General features: G+C 42.0%; 1 protein-coding gene across 10 annotated transcripts in view; it reads right to left on the bottom strand.

Moving 5' to 3' along the window:
* LOC120530126 (RNA-binding Raly-like protein) overlaps positions 1–19,564 on the bottom strand; it is a 1,108,526-nt gene that overhangs the window by 105,752 nt on the left and 983,210 nt on the right. For 7 of the 10 annotated variants that reach the window (XM_039754308.1, XM_039754312.1, XM_039754309.1 and 4 more), the window contains 2 exons: positions 17,119–17,194; positions 14,085–14,138 (listed from right to left, as the gene is read on the bottom strand). In XM_039754308.1, coding sequence (XP_039610242.1) covers positions 14,085–14,138; positions 17,119–17,194 — 130 coding nt within the window. The remainder of the gene's footprint in view (positions 1–14,084; positions 14,139–17,118; positions 17,195–19,564) is intronic. The other 3 variants (XM_039754315.1, XM_039754311.1, XM_039754314.1) reach the window with 1 other exon arrangement.

Below are 19,564 nucleotides of genomic sequence, written 5' to 3'. Positions count from 1 at the left end.
GCCTAATGTGCTCAGCTCAGGCAGATTCCACACCCGCATTTCATCCCATGCTTTCCTCCAGGAGTTGGAAGGGGTGCCATAAATTCATAATCCCTTCAATTCCAGACTATGCTGGCATGTGAATGGTCTTCTGTTTCAGCTCACCTGTATTCACCCAGGCTAGCTGACCAGTTTTTCCTTCTCTCAGAGAATCACAGACACATGGAATAAGTGACCAAGTAGTGTGGTAGACAGTAGGAATTTAGGGACTTTCAAAACTCAATGTGATGTTATTTTATAAGAATTATGTGGCTGGAACTGGCGAGCTTTGTTGAGCTGAATGGCCTGTTCTCCTATCCAGTATGTTCCATCAGCATCTTCTGTGCAGTCCCTGTCTCTGACTCTCTTTAAGACCTGACTGAATTGCTTCACTATTCTTGTTCACCAAGCATAAAAAATAATCTGTTAGAAAGGACTTAAAACTGCAGCTTTCAGTTCAGAGGACCAGAATACTTGGGGACAAATGACTCATTGTGTCATTCAGTTCACGCTATTTTTATGATGTTTTTTTTGCATTATTTTTTTTGTTTTAGCCTTGAGTCAAATGCCACAATGAAATATTTCACTTTCCACCCAACTACTCAACGCTGCTCTCTTATCTTTTGACTTTCTTTCTCCATCTTAGAGGGGCTGTGCAGAATCTTCCTAAACAAATATGGTATGTCCTGACCTGACCCCATCATATACATGTTTATATTAATTCAAGATGAAAAAAATTGCTTAAACTAAAATACATAAACATCGGGTCAGGAACAATTAATAGTTAAGGAGTTCCAGGAGAAAAAGAAGAGAGTGGCAGCCTGGGCTCAAGCTTGTATTGCTTCCCAGTGATGTCCCGAGTGCCTGATAGCTTGGAACCCTTCCGTCATTCCTGGGACATTGACAATCGTAACTGAGGATGGTATTAAGACAATGAAGACACAAACAGCAGGTTACTGGTGCTACGTGCCTTGTGCAGTTAATAAAATCGAAGACACTGTACAAAATAAAAAGTATGATGCTGGTCAGTGTCTTCAATTAATAATCTAAAATACCAGTGCCAGGGAGGAAGTTAAAATCAATCCATAAATGTAGTGAAAATGGAGATCAACAACCAGCCCAAATCATTTCCTTCTGTTCCTCTCCCGTCTCATCCGGCCCGCCTAACAGGCAGGCACAGCAGGGCTGAGACACTGATGCATATGTGCTACCAACCGACTCTCAGCCTAGTCACCCCCAACAGTTCCCGCTGGGATACTCAACACTGGACTTCATCATCCTGCCATCTTCTTTTGGTCCAAAAGGACCCTTGGAGGATGCAATCATCCATGATGAGGTTCCTTGTACCGTCACCCTCTGCTTCACCAATTCTTCACCCACTAACACACTGCACTCTCAACTCCCACTTCTTTTTAGTTTGATGCTTGACCTCTCACGTAGGACCTTTGGCATATGCTGCCCCCCCTCTGCCAGGCATCTGTGTCTATTTGTTGTCCCCTGCTATGACACTTCATCCACATATAGTACAGTGTGAACCACATGCACTTAGGGGACATCTTCATGGCCATCTAGACAGGTGAGAAAAAGCACTTTGAGTCGAGAGGATGTGTTGTTGCTAACCTGATGCCCTTTTTCCATCCTCAATTCCGAGAGGAATTGACCAGATGATGATTGATTTTGTTTCCTCACCAACCCAAGACTCACCGGACCTTCTGAAAGTCCGCTGTAAGACCACAAAGGCCACTGGAGGACTAGACTCCTACTCAGAAGCGCTAAATTCTTTTGAGACCTTTTTGCTTTATGGCAGAGGCCTTCAGCTTACACCTCTGTGATGCTGTTTCCCTTTCATTTTATTTCAGTGTTCCACCATCAACCAGAGTTTACCAAAGTGGTGGTCCAGTTCTTTGGGTTAATAAGAATATTCTTCTTCCTTTTTCAGCTGCCCCCATTAGGGGTTGCCACAGTGGATCATCATCTTCCATATTTTTCTGTCCTTGTCATCTTGCTCTGTCACACCCATCACCTGCATGTCCTCTCAGCACCTCCATAAACATTCTCTTAGGCCTTTCTCTTTTCCTTTTGCTTGGCAGCTCTATCTTTAACATCCTTCTCCCAGTATACCAAGAATCTCTCCTCTGCACATGTCCAAACCAACGCAATCTCACCTCTCTGACTTTGTCTCTCAACTGTCCAACCTGAGCTGACCTTCTAATGTCCTCATTTCTAATCCTGTCCATCCTTGTCACACCCAGTGCAAATCTTAGCATCTTTAACTCTGCCACCTCCAGCTCTGTTGCGTGTTTTTTTGGCGAGTGCCACCGTCTCCAGCCCATATAACAAAGCTGGTCTCACTAATAATAATAATTCTTTATATTTATATACTGCTTTTCTCACTATTCAAAATGGTTTACATGGTGAGTGGGGAGCAACTTCAAACATCAGTAATGTGCAGAATCCACCTGGATGATGCAACGACCGCCGTTGTCGGCCCAGTACACTCACCACACATTACTGTTAGCTGGTGAAGTGGTGTGTGAGATAACCAATTAGAAATGGGGGATGATTATTGGGGCCAGAATGACTAGGCTGAGGTGGGCAAATTAGCCAGGACACCAGGATACACCCTACTCTTTACGAAGGATGCCCAGGGATCTTTTATGACCACAGAGAGTCCGGACTTCGGTTTTACTTCTAATCCAAAGGACGACACCATTTTTACAGCACAGTGTCCCCATCACTGCGATGAGGGTATTGAGGTCCATGTTCAAACTACAGAGTGAGTGTGCCCTTAGCTGGCCTCACCAACATCTGTTCCAGTAGCACTCTTAGATGGTCACCCTTTCAAGTAGTGGCTGGGCCCACTCATGCTTAGTGCATCTGGTGTGCCTGCTGAAATAGATAGATAGATAGCTATCTATCTATCTATCTGTCTGTCTGTCTGTCTGTCTATCTATCTATCTATCTATCTATCTGTCTGTCTGTCTGTCTGTCTGTCTATCTATCTATGTGCTGCTTATACTTTGTACTCTGCATTTTATGTTGTGAGAAACACTTACGGGAAGTGTTTCACCACAATAAATCCTCTTATTTTATTGGGACTTGTGTCCAGAGCCTGCATGGTTTGGGTGCTTGGAGATAGATAGATGGATGAAAAAGGTACTGTATAATAGATAGATAGATAGATAGATAGATACTGTAGATAGATATGTATTTGTCCCCGGGGGAAATTTGTCATTAGGATTTTTCTGGAACAGCAGACACTGAAACAAGTTGTTTGACTACACAGCTGTCTTCAAACCAACTTAATCCATTAGCTGTTAGGTGGTGACGGTGAGACAGAGATAGCCAATTAGAAACAGGACATGATTAGGGGGTCAGAATGTCCAGGCTGAGGAGGGCAATTTAGTTGGGACATCAGGATGCATCCTACTATTTGCAAAGGATGCCCAGGGATCTTTTATTACCACAGAGAGTCAGGACTTCGGTTTTCCTTCTAATCCAAAGGACGGCACCATTTTTACAGCACAGTGTCCCCATCACTGCGATGAGGGTATTGAGGTCCATGTTCAAACTACAGAGTGAGTGTGCCCTTAGCTGGCCTCACCAACATCTGTTCCAGTAGCACTCTTAGATGGTCACCCTTTCAAGTAGTGGCTGGGCCCACTCACGCTTAGTGCATCTGGTGTGCCTGCTGAAATAGATAGATAGATAGATAGATATCTATCTATCTATCTATCTATCTATCTATCTATCTATCTATCTATCTATCTATCTATCTATCTATCTATCTATGTGCTGCTTATACTTTGTACTCTGCATTTTATGTTGTGGGAAACACTTACGGGAAGTGTTTCACCACAATAAATCCTCTTATTTTATTGGGACTTGTGTCCAGAGCCTGCATGGTTTGGGTGCTTGGAGATAGATAGATGGATGAAAAAGGTACTGTATAATAGATAGATAGATAGATAGATACTGTAGATAGATATGTATTTGTCCCCAGGGGAAATTTGTCATTAGGATTTTTCTGGAACAGCAGACACTGAAACAAGATGTTTGACTACACAGCTGTCTTCAAACCAACTTAATCCATTAGCTGTTAGGTGGTGATGGTGAGACAGAGATAGCCAATTAGAAACAGGAGATGATTAGGGGGTCAGAATGTCCAGGCTGTGGAGAGCAATTTAGTTGGGACATCAGTATGCATCCTACTATTTGCAAAGGATGCCCAGGGATCTTTTATGACCACAGAGAAGCAGGACCTCGGTTTTACATCACATTTGAAGGATGCTGCCATTTTGTACAGCACAGTGTCCCCGTAAAGTTCTCCTTTAGGTGGGTGACCTCTTCTGAAGTGCATTTGGCATGGCCGCTGGCAACAGGGTTGACTAATTTCCGCTATTTTTCATAACAATTTGACCACCAGAGCTCTCCTTGCACTCTAGTAGTCCCACGTGCCTCCTGAGCTTGTTAAAGGCCATCTCTATACAACATTATCCTTCCTGGGGTCCCCTACAAGGACCCTTGAGTCAACCTACTGAAGAGCCATCTGCCTTGATTGACTAGTAATAACCACAGGGGTCATTTATACACAATTATCAGTATGTGTTGTGGATTTTCTGAACATTGGAAAATGCATGGTATCATCTCGCTCTATGTCTTCCCTACTGTTTTCCTTATAATTTTGGACAATTTGCAATTTGAAATCAGCTAAGGATCTAAATCAGATATTTTAAGGCGCCAACCACTTGACAGGTTTCTACCTACAGCTGCAACACTCAAACTAAAAAGGTATACAAACCTGCAATTAAGGAACACAGTTTAAATTATTGGTGTTTTACTCCTACGTGGTAAATGGTCTATGTGGCAAAGTCTTTCACAGTCTCTTATAAATAAACTAACAAGTATTAATATTTATTTTCTGTGTTGATTGTACAGTGTATGAATAGCAGGCGATTTTCTTATGAATTTTCACTTCCCTTTATAAGGCCGGTGTGTTATAGAGTGGGCTACAGAGGCTGCTGCCCTTGCACAGGTGTGAGTTGCCCTCCAGCAGCTATTAGTTGGTGTATTGTAGTGTTGGCGCCAAGCACAACATTAGATGGTGTGATCCCCGGGTGCGTACAGCCACCCTATCCCCAACACAAGCAGGCAGGACAGCAATTGCCACACAGCACACAGTTTACTTGCAGTTCAGCACTGTGTAAAAATTCACAACACAGACCATCTTGCCTCCAGTCCTTCAGCCCTCTTACCGCCAGTCCTTCCACCTTCACTCTTCCTCAGGCTTTGTCCTCTTCCTCCCTACTCTGGCTGTTCACTTTGGGTGACTAGCCCCTTTTTATAGGGCACCCCGGTTTGGAAGTGCGGCCAAATAGGGCCCTGAAAATATCCATATGCCCCCTGCTGGAAACCAAGGGGGCTGCCCTCTGTCAAGGGGAGAAACTGTTTTTCATAATCAGGGCGTCCCAGCCAGGTACAGTGGTGCTTGAAAGTTTGTGAACTCTTTAAAATTTTCTATATTTCTGCATAAATATGACCTAAAACATCATCAGATTTTCACTCAAGTCCTAAAAGTAGATAAAGAGAAACCAGTTAAAGAAATGACGCAAAAATATTATACTTGGTCATTTATTTATTAAGGAAAATGATCGAATCTATATATATATAATTCACTAAGGCAAGACAACCATGGAAAGCACGCCGGAAGGGGCATGGATTCACTAAGCCGCCGACAAGTGAGACACCTATGGCGCACGCAGGAAGGAGCCACACCCACCAACTCCAAGACCATTGGATACGACGACAACTCACAGAGCCACGCCCACCAACTCGGACACGACGACACAGAAAAACCGGCGTCGTTTATATTCGTCTGTCGTAGAGGTTACATGCAGCTCCGACCCACGTTGACTGATAATAGAGGCATGTTTCTCGCGGAGGTGAATCGCCATATGCGGCGTGTAAAACTGTTTGCGAGGGGTATCCCATGGGATCCTTAAAACGTTCCTTTACAACTGAGGTTAAAACACAATGAAGTGAGCAGTCTTTAAAAAACGAGTTTTCGGTTACGACGCACGACCGCGTGCACTATAGCAAATTGTTTTACACGCTACATACAGCAATTCGCATCCGTGACAAACATGCATCTTCTTAGATACTCCTGCACTTTGTACACACCGCCCTTCCACCGTGGTCGGGTGTCTTGGTGGATTATATATAGAAAGGCAGCCAAAACCGCACAGAGCAATGAAAAGTCTACGTGAGTCACGGGTGCATCTGGACTGTACAAAGACGACAACGACTCGAGTGACGAGTTGGAGGTGGGCACATGAGCGGGCAGTGCGTACTGAACGAGAAATCAGCAGACTAGCATGATGGAGGGAGCGGAGTGGATGTCCTTCTTCTCTCCTCCCGTTCCACCCTGAGCGCCGCATGGACGATTCTGTGTTGGTTCGTTCCGTGCATTGGTTAAAACCCAATGAAGGAAGCAGTCTTTAAAAACCAATAAGCCCTGTGCCTCTGTTTCATTACCGTCTCACCTGCTTCACCAATGCAGGCCCCGCAACAGGCGAACAGGGCAGCCAACTGGGTAACCAAAGTCTTTGGGTTCAGGGGGGAGTATGGTTACAAAGCTGAAACTTAAAGGAATTGACGGAAGGGCACCACCAGGTGTGGAGCCTTTCGCTTCATTTGACTCAACACAGGAAACCTCACCCGGCCCGGACACGGACAGGATTGACAGATTGATAGCTCTTTCTCGATTCTGTGGGTGGCGGTGCATGAGGGGTGAGCACTCCTTAAAGTCCATAGTATGTGCAAAAAGGGGTGTAATAATAATGATCACACCCTGGTCACAACAAGGGGTGACATTCTATCAACGCTGCCTAAGTTTCTAATTGGGCATTGACTGGTGCTGGTTTATCTAATCTAGCTAATCAAGTAGTTGTCAGGGGAAAGCTGGGCTGGTGAACCTCTCATGGAAAGGCCACTGAAGGTCCTGGCCTGTTTTATAGTCATTTTGGTGGTCTCAGCTCATTATCGGCTTGTGTGAGGCACCATCTGACAACATTAAGAAAGATATCGTGTTAAAATACTGAAAAAAAAGTCTCCTTTATAATTTTTACATTGTGCTAATAATTCACAGGTTTTGTTAAAAGTACAGCAAAGGGCACAATAAAGACTAATTAATTAAATCATTTCAACAACACGAGAACATCCCGCAGGGAAATCACTTCAGAGCTGAAGTAAATCAGGCTGAATGACACTTCAATAAATGGCTTCCAGGATAAAAGGAGAAGCGTGAGCACAACCATTTAACACTCTCCAAATAAATCATTCTTATTTTTCAGTTTTTGAATACGTTTCAGTTAATCAACCCAATGATTTGTGGTTTTACTTTTATATGTCCTGTCCCCTCAAGAGCTTTATATTTTATTTCTATACAGGGAGCTGCATGTGAATAAATAAAAATACAGTTTTTTCTTTGTTTTTGAACCCCAGGCTTAATGAAATTGCACCATAAAATGTTATATTTTATAAAGGTACCTAAAAAAAAATAACTTGTAAAAGCAGTTGGAAGTAGATATAAGAATTATGTCATAAAGTCAAATAAATATCTCACAAAATGAAGTTATGAACAGATATGAACAGATGAACATAAGAACATTCTATCTATCTATCTATCTATCTATCTATCTATCTATATAGTGCCTATAGTGCCTTTCATTATCTATCTATCTATCTATCTATCTATCTATCTATCTATCTATCTATCTATCTATCTACAGTATTATATAGTGCCTTTCCTATCTATCTATCTATCTATCTATCTATCTATCTATCTATCTATCTATCTATCTATCTATCTATCTATCTATCTATCTATCTATCTATCTATCTATCTATCTATCTATCTATCTATCTACAGTATTATATAGTGCCTTTCCTATCTATCTATCTATCTATCTATCTATCTATCTATCTATCTACAGTATTATATAGTCTATCTATCTATCTATCTATCTATCTATCTATCTATCTATCTATCTATCTATCTATCCTGGCCTGAATGCTAGGAATTAATTCTAAGGAGGTTAACACCACTGCTGCATCCTAGTCAACATGGCACTCATCATTCCTGCTTGGCCACCTGACAACAATGTGCTCAAGACCCCTGCTGATGTTCCCTTATCCCCTGCTGCACAACTGCAATGTGGGGAAGATCAGTCCATCATTTTGATAAGTTGGAAGTGGGAGAGGTTGCTGGAGACAGCAACTTCAAATGGAGGGCCCTGTAAAGACACTGACAAGTAACACCAGCCAGGGATGAGTCACCCATAAGTGTGAGCTGGCATTCTATGACCAGTTGCAGGAGCGCCTATAAAAAGTGACAATTCCATCTAGTGTGGCAACGGTGAGAATTGTTTTTAAGGATAGCGAGACCCCTAAAAGAGCCTTGTAAAGAGCAAGTGAATCCATTTTGGTACTCGGCGCAGGTGCTACAATATTTTTCTTGAACATTATCGAGGTTGCAAGCATTTGGACATGAGGCATAAGTCACAAACCCACCAGAGGAGAACCTACAAATATTCTGAGTGCATGTAAGGTGAAGATCAGCGTTTACTTTATCAAAACAAAATGTTATCTGCTAACTCAGTGAAAGTGTTCATGTTATGGTAATTTGTCAAATGGTCTGAGATGAGATCTGATTTTTGTCTCCAGCTTTGAAACACGTATATGTCACAGGTGGAAAATGACTTTCCTATCAACCTCATTAAATAGGACTCTACTCCCATTGAATGCCTGCTACTTTCTCATCTCTCAGGCACATAATGTGATACTGTTGAGTGAGCAGGCTTTTTTCTTTTTATAAGATATATTCATAACCTAAAAAGACATCTTTGAAATGATACAGAAAAATATCAAGGCCGGCAAGTTTCAGTCAATTATTCAGTAAATGTTATCAATTTCATGTTGTTAGCAACTCTGTTTATTGCCTGTGATAGATAGGGAGTGCCACCGAGCACTAAACCCTGGACACAACCAACACAGATATAGACATGGGTTCAAAACAGAGGTTTTTATTGTACCAATACCTCACAAAAGCTTCTTGAAAGGTTGCAAAACCACAACTCCAATAAAATTATTCTTCCTTCCTTCCTTCCTTCCTTCCTTCCTTCCTTCCTTCCTTCCTTCTCTTCTCTTCTCTACATCCACTTCCCTCCATTGAGTTTTGCCTTCCTTCTACCCAGCTCAACTGGAGGAACCTGGATGACTTCCATTTCTTTCCGAACTGGAAGTGCTTCCAGTGTTAGGGCCCAGCCCCATGGAAGCATTTCCAGGTCAAAGTGGAAGTCAAGAAAAACAGGGCTCGTGATTTTCCCGCAGCACCCATGGGGCCCAGCTGGGCTGACTTGTGGCTCTACAACTCCCATCCTGCCCTGCAGGTGTCCACATCGTAACTGAGGTTCTTGGATGCTGCCATCTAGTGGATGGAGCATAAACATATTTCAAAGTAGGAGCCTTCCCCCACTGTCCACTTTGTTTTGTCCTTCATTCTCGGTAAAGATCAGGATACCAGACCCAGTTACAAGCCACAGGAGGCAACATCAGATGGAAATGGGGCTTAACAGAGACCTAAACTAAAAAGGCCAGGCTATTAGGGAACCCATTAAAAAATTTGGAATCCTCCAGTTGGCTAGATGGAAGCATTGAGCCCCATCAGAGTATGGTTGGCCTTCACCAGGACAGCCCGGTTATGGCTCGTGGCCTGTACAGGACTTCCTAGTGGTACTAGATGGGAATCATGGGTGCTTGATCTGTGTTCTTCAAAGTAAGGAGACCCAGGTGCCTTTTCCTGGTCCTCCCTGTGTGGAGTTTACATGTTATCCCCGTGCCGGTGTGTTTTTCCTTTAGGTGTTCTGGTTTCCTCCTACTGCCCAGAAATGCATGTTAGGTGAACTGGTGATGTTAAATTGACCTTAGTGCGTGTTTGGTGTGGGTGTTTGCCCTTCATTGGATTAGTGCCTCTAGTCCAGGGTGTGTATATGCCTTGCACCCTAACCCTAACCCACCATGACCCTAGTCTGGATTAAACGGGTTGGAAATGACACGACATGATCCATGATCCCTTTCCGGTCTTTGGATTATCATGTGAGAATACATCACCTCCTATTCAAGAGTGTTGCCCAATCTGCACCACACCTTCACCAACATTTTACAACTCCTACAAAGTACTGAATTAAAGATCTGAATATTTACATGGATGACAAATTTCAGTGGTTTGGTTTTTTTACACATTTGCAAACACATTTGAACTTTGTCATTGGGTGTCGATTGATGAGAAAAAATGGCAAATGTATCCATTTCAAATGAAATCTACAACACAATAAAGAGTGCGGTGAGTGAAGGAGTCTCAGTACTTTCAGAAGGCCTCTGTATGGTAGAATACAATGCATGAAGTCACCCAGGTTCAACTCTTAAAATGGTAAGTGAATAGCAATTTTGCAGCAAGAACAAAACTGTTCTCCCCAAACAAGATGGAAAGTCTGATGACAGAGAGAGAAGACAGAGTAAATATTTTATTTGGTTCCTTGAGAATCTAGGATTACAGGAAACTCCTAATATACTGCTTGGCCGGTTTTGACAATGGTAGCCTAAAAAAAGATAAGCAAGGCATGATTCGATCGAGAGGAGACAACTTATTGACAAGTCAATACTGAAACGTCTCTGTTACATGGAACCCAACCACAGGGGGAATGGAATGGGGTGAGTCCACGTGGTAGAGCTCTTAAGGCCCGGTGGCAGCTCCAGGAAGAATTCCGTAAGAATGGTTCTTGGTGGCAATGACAACTCATGAGCCACTCATCATTCCAGGTGACAAACTCTACCAGATGTGTGCAAACACCTTGTCTGTGTAACGTGTTATTGTTGAACCCATTGTATGACATACTAGTTAAAGGATGACGTCAGTATTTTTCAAGTCAAAATTATTTCTTTACAAACATGCCCTGTGAAATCATGTTCTGAGGTTAATTGCTTTCTACAAATTTCAACAAATATCTTGCACGCATGGAGTACATGGAAAACTTATAAAACATTCGATTTTTCAAACCATGACAGTTGTCGAACATTGTCCTGCTCCTCCTGCATTTCTGACGCATATTTGAAACAAAAAAACGGATGTGGGAATAATTTAATAAGCTTGTGCAAATTCTCACCTAAATATTGAAGTACTAAGGGGCTTCGCTTGCCAACACTTTGCGCTGCGCTATGCGCTAGCCTCTTTACTGTTCTGCTGCTCGTGTATGGGGATGTACAATTTAAAGAGATTGTTACTTTCATGGGAATTGTTACATATGCATAATAGAACTATTTTACATTGCAGCGAGTAATTCACCATATTAAAAAATAATAAAATGTAACAATTTGAAAGTAAATTATATTTTATGTTGTGTTAGAGTTATTTGTTCCATAATACAATTTCATTCTGTTTGGCTTTGAAGTTAACACGCAAATACTTTTTAAACTTATACTTTTACTGTAAAACTTCCATCCCATCCATCCATTATTCAACCCACTATATCCTAACTACAGGGTCACGGGGGTCTGCTGGAGCCAATCCCAGACAACACAGGGCGTAACGCAGCAAACAAAGCCCGGGCAGGGCGCCAGCCCACCTCAGGGCACACACACACACACCAGGGACAATTTAGAATCGCCAATGCACCTAACCTGCATGTGAGAGGTGTGGAGAAGAAGAATATTGTATTATTGTGACCTGGGGAGTCATGCTTCCCTTGCAGTACTAGGAAGTCATGAGGACGGAAGCCCCAAAGTACTTCCGGGCTGATTAAAGATTTGGGATTCTCCATCTGATCCGGAAGTGCTGGTAAGTCACGTGGAAGGAAGAACAGAAGCCCTTCCGGGTCAGGCACAATATAAAGGACTGTTGGAGACCCGGCAAGCGAGCCGGAGTTGGGAGATAGTATGGCAGAGCTTGCTGGGAGGTGTGGAGAAGAAGAATATTGTATTATTGTGTTTATTAATTGTGGTTATTGTGGATGTGGTGCTTTGGAAGCACTGAAGGGGAAGAAGAACCATTAAAATACTTCTCATTGAAAGTGGCAACAGCGACCCCTGGTGGTCATACACCAGTCAGTATCGGATAGTACAGGGGTGTCAAACTCCAGGCCTGGACGACCACAGCAGCTACAGGTTTTCATTCTAACCCTTTTCCTAATCAGTGACCAGTTTTCACTGCTAATTATCATTTTAATATCCCCTGTTAGACGGATTCAGCCCTCTGAATTGATTCTTTTCTTCACTAAATGACAGCCAAACAAAAATAAGATGTGAAATGAGCCAACAGATGACCAGCTTAACTGGGGCTGAGTTATTCGTTCCATAATACAATTTCATTCTGTTTGGCTTTGAAGTTAACACGCAAATACTTTTTAAACTTACACTTTTACTGTAAAACTTCCATCCCATCCATCCATTATCCAACCCACTATATCCTAACTAGAGGGTCACGGGGATCTGCTGGAGCCAATCCCAGACAACACAGGGCGCAAGGCAGGAAACAAAGCTCGGGCAGGGCGCCAGCTCACCGCAGGGCATACACACACACACACACACGCCAGGGACAATTTAGACTCGCCAATGCACCTAACCTGCATGTCTTTGGACTGTGGGAGGAAACCCACGCAGACACGGGGAGAACATGCAAACTCCACACAGGGAGGACCCGGGAAGCGAACCTGGGTCTCCTAACTGCGAGGCAGCAGTGCTACCCACTGTGCCACCATGCTGCCCCCTGTAAAACTTCAGTAAAAACTATTTTTTTTAATTAAATTTTCATCAATATCGCATTGAATTTTGATTCTGTGTTTGGATTTTCATCGTGACAACACAACGTATGACTGCCCGTGAATTAATTTCATTTCTTTCTCTCTATTTAAAAAAAAAATGACTTTTTTGAATGTTTGGCTCTGAGATTTATTTGTCTTTGCAAAACCTAATCTAATGGGAAACTATAAATGTTTTAACATGAATGGCATGTCAAGATCTCCTTTGTTGTAGATTTACTACATTGCCTTTCTTGGATAGATACTTCTTTCTACAGTAATTTGTGCAGTGGAAGACCAGACAGTGTTAATGGCTGTAGATATTCTTCAGGTTATTGTAAGCTGATGTTTTCATCTTCCTCAAGATTACCACCAACTGTTTCAGAATAGTCTATTTATACGCATTTAACCAATTTACCGTGTAACTGATCGACATTTGTGGTGTGAATTCGTTTAACTTCATCATTTCTCGGTGCTAGGATTGCCCGTGTAATCATTTTTACTGTTGATAACCCTTCGTGATGAAATTCTTTAATAAGATTTGGACATAATAAGTCTTCTTTAATTGGGAACTTAAAGTGAGGAAAACGTTTATAAGAGCTGAGAGAGCGAGAACTGTGTCTGTCAAAAGCAATCATACGAATGAGAGGTGAGAGGACCGTGTGCGGGGTTGAAAATGGTTGAGAGGAGATTGTGACTTGAATAAATCTCATGGCCAAAGTCTCGTCTCTCGAGACTTGAAAAAATCTCTTGAAAAAAGTCTCGTCTCGTCCCAGGATTTTTTTTTTTTACATAATAGAGAGAAATTGAAACAAAACCAACCACCTGGCATAAAAAGTTTATTGTGATTTGGTCTTTCGGGAGGAAACCACCCACTGGATAGGGTGAGAGGTTATTGTGCCTGAAGACTACATGGGATGAGCTGTTGTGCATGGCGGGTTACTTTTAGAAAGGCTGAAAGTCATAATATTGGTGTTTTTTTGTACAAGAATGACATATTTAAACTGTTTTACAACGTGTGTGTATCTTATTCTGAAAAATGGACATATTTGGTAATATTTTTAATGTTTTTCCTCCGTGACCCAGAGCCTGCAATGTAAAGCACCAGAGTGGGCAAGACTTAATGTATAGAGAGCATTGGAGAGCAATTCTGTTCTGTTGCTTTCCATTTTTTAACTTTCTGACATACAATACCAGTGAAAAGTTTTAAAATACCTCAGTTTTTCCAGCTTTTCTTCAAATTCAATCAGTTGAGCTGCAATGAATGACCTAAAATAGTGAAAAGGTAAGCAGTAAACTGCCAGAGGTTTAACTTTAAAGTTAACGTTAGCAAAAACTGAAAATAAAGGAAATATCATACATGGGCCTTCTTCGGAGAACAACTAATAGGTTACAAGCTACAGATATTCTGCTGCAGTTAAAGTCAATGAAGCCCTGCAAGTTGAAGTAAACAATTTGTACAGGTGTTCCGACTTCTGTTGATTACTTCAAAACTTTCTGTGTGTCTTAAAGCAGAGTTGGAACAGACTACTGTGTTACTACACCCTCCGAACTGCAACTTGGACAACATTACACTGTATAAAGGCAAGAAAAAGGCAATTTACAAATAAAATGAGACAGAGCATTATTACCTTTAGAAGTAGCGGCCTTACATTTAGAGAAATTGCAAAAAAAAAATCAAAGTGTCAGTCAGTCCAGTGGTGTCCTACACAATCCAAAGGCAAATGGAAACTGTGAAGAAACTCGGATAGGAAGAGATCTGGCAGATCCCAAATTCACAAGGCAATCAGAAGATACGTTTCTAAGATCTTAAGTGCCTCACAGCACAATGGCTTCAAACACAGCTTAACAGTGCAGGTCGAAAAAAGCAAGCCTCAGTTTGTACAATGAGGGGGGAGACTTTGTGTGCGGGTTTGACATGGCAAGTGACAGTAAGAAAGCCATTCCATGAAGCCCAAATAGGACCTTGAAATACCGGCGGTGGACTACTGCAGACTGGTAGAAAGTCTTGTGGACTGATGAGTCAAAATTTGAAATCTTCAGTTCATCATGTAGGGTGTTTGTGCGTGTTGGTGAAAGGATGTGTGGCACCATCTGTCAAACATGAAGGAGGACGCGCGATGGTCTGGGGTTCTTTTGCTGAAGGAAGAGTTGGTGACCCTGGCATTCTGAATCAAAAGAGCAACCATAGCATTTTGCAGCACCACATGTTACCTTTTGGTCTGCGTCTAGTAGGTCAGGGGTTCAAACTACAGCAAGATAATGAGCCAAAACACACCTCCAGACTAAGTCAGAAATATATTGTGACACATAGACACACATTAGATGTATAAAAAACACTTTGTCTTTTAATACTGGCAGAGCTGTACATTCAAGTAACGTGATCACTACAAAACGGCAATACTCAACTTCTGCACATCTCTTCAGGTGTGGCGGACGGCTGGCAGCTCATCCCTGAGATGGAAAGAGGCTTTTCCAAGACACTGCCTCCTCCAAAATGCTAGATGGCAGCTCCCTTGGAGTGCAGCAGTGCCCCGGATTCCCGCAGGGCATCCTGGGACTTGGAGTCCGGTTTCTCAGCCCTGTTGGGTACCGTGGGTGCCGCCAGGGGGAGCTGTAAAAGGACCTGGGGAGTCATGCTTCCCTTGCAGTACTAGGAAGTCATGAGGATGGAAGCCCCAAAGTACTTCCGGGCTGATTAAAGATTTGGGATTCTCCATCTGATCTGGAAGTGCTGGCAAGTCACGTGGAAGGAAGAACAGAAGCCCTTCCGGGTCAGGCACAATATAAAGGACTGTTGGAGACCCGGCAAGCGAGCCGGAGTTGGGAGATAGTATGGCAGAGCTTGCTGGGAGGTGTGGAGAAGAAGGATATTGTATTATTGTGTTTATTAATTGTGGTTATTGTGGCTGTGGTGCTTTGGAAGCACTGTAGGGGAAGAAGAACCATTAAAATACTTCTCATTGAAAGTGGCAACAGCGACCCCTGGTGTTCATACACCAGTCAGTATCGGATAGTACAGGGGTGCCAAACTCCAGGCCTGGAGGACCACAGCAGCTACAGGTTTTCATTCTAACCATTTTCCTAATCAGTGACCAGTTTTCACTGCTAATTATCATTTTAATATCCCCTGTTAGACGGATTCAGCCCTCTGAATTGATTCTTTTCTTCGCTAAATGACAGCCAAATAAAAATAAGATGTGAAATGAGCCAACAGATGACCAGCTTAACTGGGGCTTCAAACTCCAACCAATCTCTTAATGAGAAGCCGATTCTTGCTGTTAGTTAAACCCGTTATTTAATTCCATGGCTTGTTTCTGCTCTCATTCTGCCACAGCAGACATTTTCAAAATTGTTTTCTATTTTTTCTTAAGAACATTGTCAAAATGTTTTGGTGACCTGAGAGAGCAACCTTACCGAGACCTTCACCTTTCTTTATTTTCAGATATTGTGTGATGGGCACAGGTGAGCTACTCATGTGGTGGCTTGTTTTGTGTGTCATTATTGTTTGGCTGCTAATTAAGGAAAAAGAAACAACTAAGGGTTCTGAGTCAAGCTAATTATAAGAAGTAATTAGCAGCAAAAACTGGTCACTAATTAAGAAGATGGTAAGAATGAAAACCTGCTGCCACTGTGGCCATCCAGGACTGGAGTTCAACACCCCTGGGTTAGTAGTAGTAGGCAAATTCCAGCCTCCCCGTTAAACTTTAATAAAACACTCCCGTTATCAAAAGCTATAACCCAACATTAAACACAAGAACATAAATTAAATCATAATTACAGTAACTGTTTAATTTTAGCTGCAGCACCGCAGAGCCTCCTGGGAAGTCAGTGCCATCCGTCTCTAGAAAAGAACAAAACACGGATTGGCCAGCACAGTCTCCAGACTTCACTCCCCCACAGAAGGGCAACACATTTGTGGGAAGATCTTTCTGACTAATATTTGATTTCCCTTATAGAAAGACTGCCATGTGTGTGTGTGTTTGGTTGTTATATCAGCAAACGTTGGCTACTTTGAGGATCAAAATTTTGAATAAAATTTTGTACCCTTGATGATTCTTGGACTTATTTTTTTTTCATTTATTTGTTCTATGCTTTGATTTCATGAAAGATTAAGACATCAAACTGCGTGTATTCCCATAAAAACTGAAAAAATTGAGATGTTCTGAAACTCTTGACCAGTAGTGAGACCAAACACTTTACATATTTTAATTAAACATGCAATAATTTCAAGGCTGAATTGACTTACCTGTAAAGCGCAGACAGTGGTCTCTTAGATCCAGCTTTTGGCCTGTAGGGTTTCGGCTCTCCAGCCATATTGATATCTGTAAAAGAAACAGATGGTGAGAATCTGACTGTACGAAGCGCATCAGAACATTTTCAAATAGTAGAAGTACGTTCAGAACGTTTAGATAATTTAGGTCCCTATCTGCTTTTTTTGCTGTGTGGCTGATGCTGATATCGCCTCCTGCCACCTGCTGAATCAAAGATCTTATTCCTTCCCAAAATTCCTTTATAATTTTTTTTTTCGTTCTTTGCTTCCCTAAAGCTGATGTTTTTCCCAGTATTATTCCCATATTTTCCCCAGTCTGCCTTGCCCTGTCTAATCACCGGGTACTGTAGCTTAAAAACCAAATAGTGGACCACAAAGTCAGATTCTGAAGTTTAAATAGAATTAATGAGCAACAGAAATAATAATAACCAACAGGTTTCTCCAAAAATAAACTGTCAAAAGAAGACAATAATAATGACAGATATAACAGGAAAATACTACCCTACCCCACTTCCAATCAACCATAGAATCTGACCTATTATAAAATGTAAGAGAAAAACTGCCAGAACAAAACCCAGGAGGGACACGACAAGACGGCCTAGATTTAGGAAGAAAGAAGAAGAGAATGGTGGCAAGCACAGGTCATCTGACTCCACAGAATTTCCATTAAACCATAACATTTTCTAATACACAAAGTGGATGACCCATCGATCACCAACGCTGAGAGATCCAGGAGAGTAAGACTGAGAAATTAAACTTGCTAAAATGCGAAGTACATAGAAACACCAGTGTCCGCATTTTATTAAGCATATTGAAGTAGGAAAATAATCCTAACTGCTTCATAAATCTTAGGTCAGGTCAGGTGCCACACCCACTACACAAAGAAACAGCTCAGGATCCTTGTTGGCAAATGCAGATGCGCGATCTAATCCCTGCCTCCTGAAATGACCCTCTATCTGCTGCAGCCAGTTGTTACATGGGCGTCCCCTTGGCCTGGTCCAGTCACTTGGGTCCTCAACATTGAATACCATGTGAGCTGATCACCATCGCGGAATTGCGTAGTGCCATAACTTATGCACTGTGAGCAACTGCTCATTCGACACAAAGTCAAACCAGCTGGACCCAAGGATTTTCTGAAGAGACCCAGTACTGATGGAGTCCAGTCTTCGCCTCAGGTCACTGGAGAGCATCCATGTCTTGCAACCAATAAATCTCAGGGTGATGCAAATTGTGTTGTATTCCTAGCAGTTGGAGTAATAGAATTTTATCAGTTTTCCAAATTTAGGAAACTACTCTACTCCTAACTTCAGCAGAATTTAGAAACTCACTAGGAACTGCCAGAAGATGGCATTAAGGTAGAGATTGGCACGCATATTCCAAGAAAAGTGGAATGTTTTGGGAACGCTGCGTAACAACTGACACGTAAATAGATATCGATTTGCCAGAGAAGGAATAATATTCCTAACGGATGTTGAAAGTCATTGTGGTTATATCATAACCAAACATTTCTCGATTTTTGCACCAAACGTTGAATGCCAATACAACATGTGACGTAATTTGCAGATTTATACATTTCCCCACCAGTCCATGTGAGGTAATGTTAAAGCAAACTGCAAATTGACACATACATAAAGATCATTGTCCCAGTGGTGGATGAGCAAGCAAATGTGAATTGGAAGCAGTATCATTGTATCAAACACAGGTGCTCATGAATTTAAATTGTTTTATTGTTGATGTTGTTGTGAAGTGGAAACAATTATGTATGGCTTAGTGCAATATTGTGGGGAATTTGCTTGTCACTTCCATAGCAGTTTTTCAGGGTTATAGTCCTGAAGATCAAGCTTGACCTGCTTACCTCTGTTGTGATTCTTATTGCCATGTATGCCAGTGAAACCTGGAAGGTGTCAGCAAGTATCAACAAGAAGCTTGACGTCTTCCACCCCGAATTTTCAAGATCCAATACTATGATGACATCACCAATGAAGATGTTCTACAAAGAAGTGGCTTGTACAAACTGCATATCACAGTTGCCTGCAGAAGATTTCAACTGGCTGGCTACATCCTTCGAATGGAGAATCATTAGATCCAAAAGATGGCAATGATATGGGCACTTCCCAACACCAAACGACCAAAAGGATGCCAGCGGAACACTTAAAGGAGAACGATGGTACAAGACCTGAAGGTGCTGAACATCAGTTGGGATAAAGCTGAGACCTTAACCAAAGACCATAAAAGGTAGAGAACACTTGTTGCCCGATATGCTATGTAGCATTGGAGGATCTAAGTCTATGTAAATAGGTTACAACAACAACAACAGCATTTATTTATATAGCACATTTTCATACAAAGTGCTTTACATGATGAAGAAAGACCTGACTATGTTTTCCATCTTTTTCTTCTTCTTCTTCTTTTCCTACTACTT

Source organism: Polypterus senegalus, chromosome 5 (genome assembly GCF_016835505.1).
Source record: "Polypterus senegalus isolate Bchr_013 chromosome 5, ASM1683550v1, whole genome shotgun sequence".
Taxonomy (NCBI): domain Eukaryota; kingdom Metazoa; phylum Chordata; class Cladistia; order Polypteriformes; family Polypteridae; genus Polypterus; species Polypterus senegalus.
Note: the sequence above shows the minus strand (reverse complement) of the source record. Positions and strands in the feature narration are given on the sequence as shown.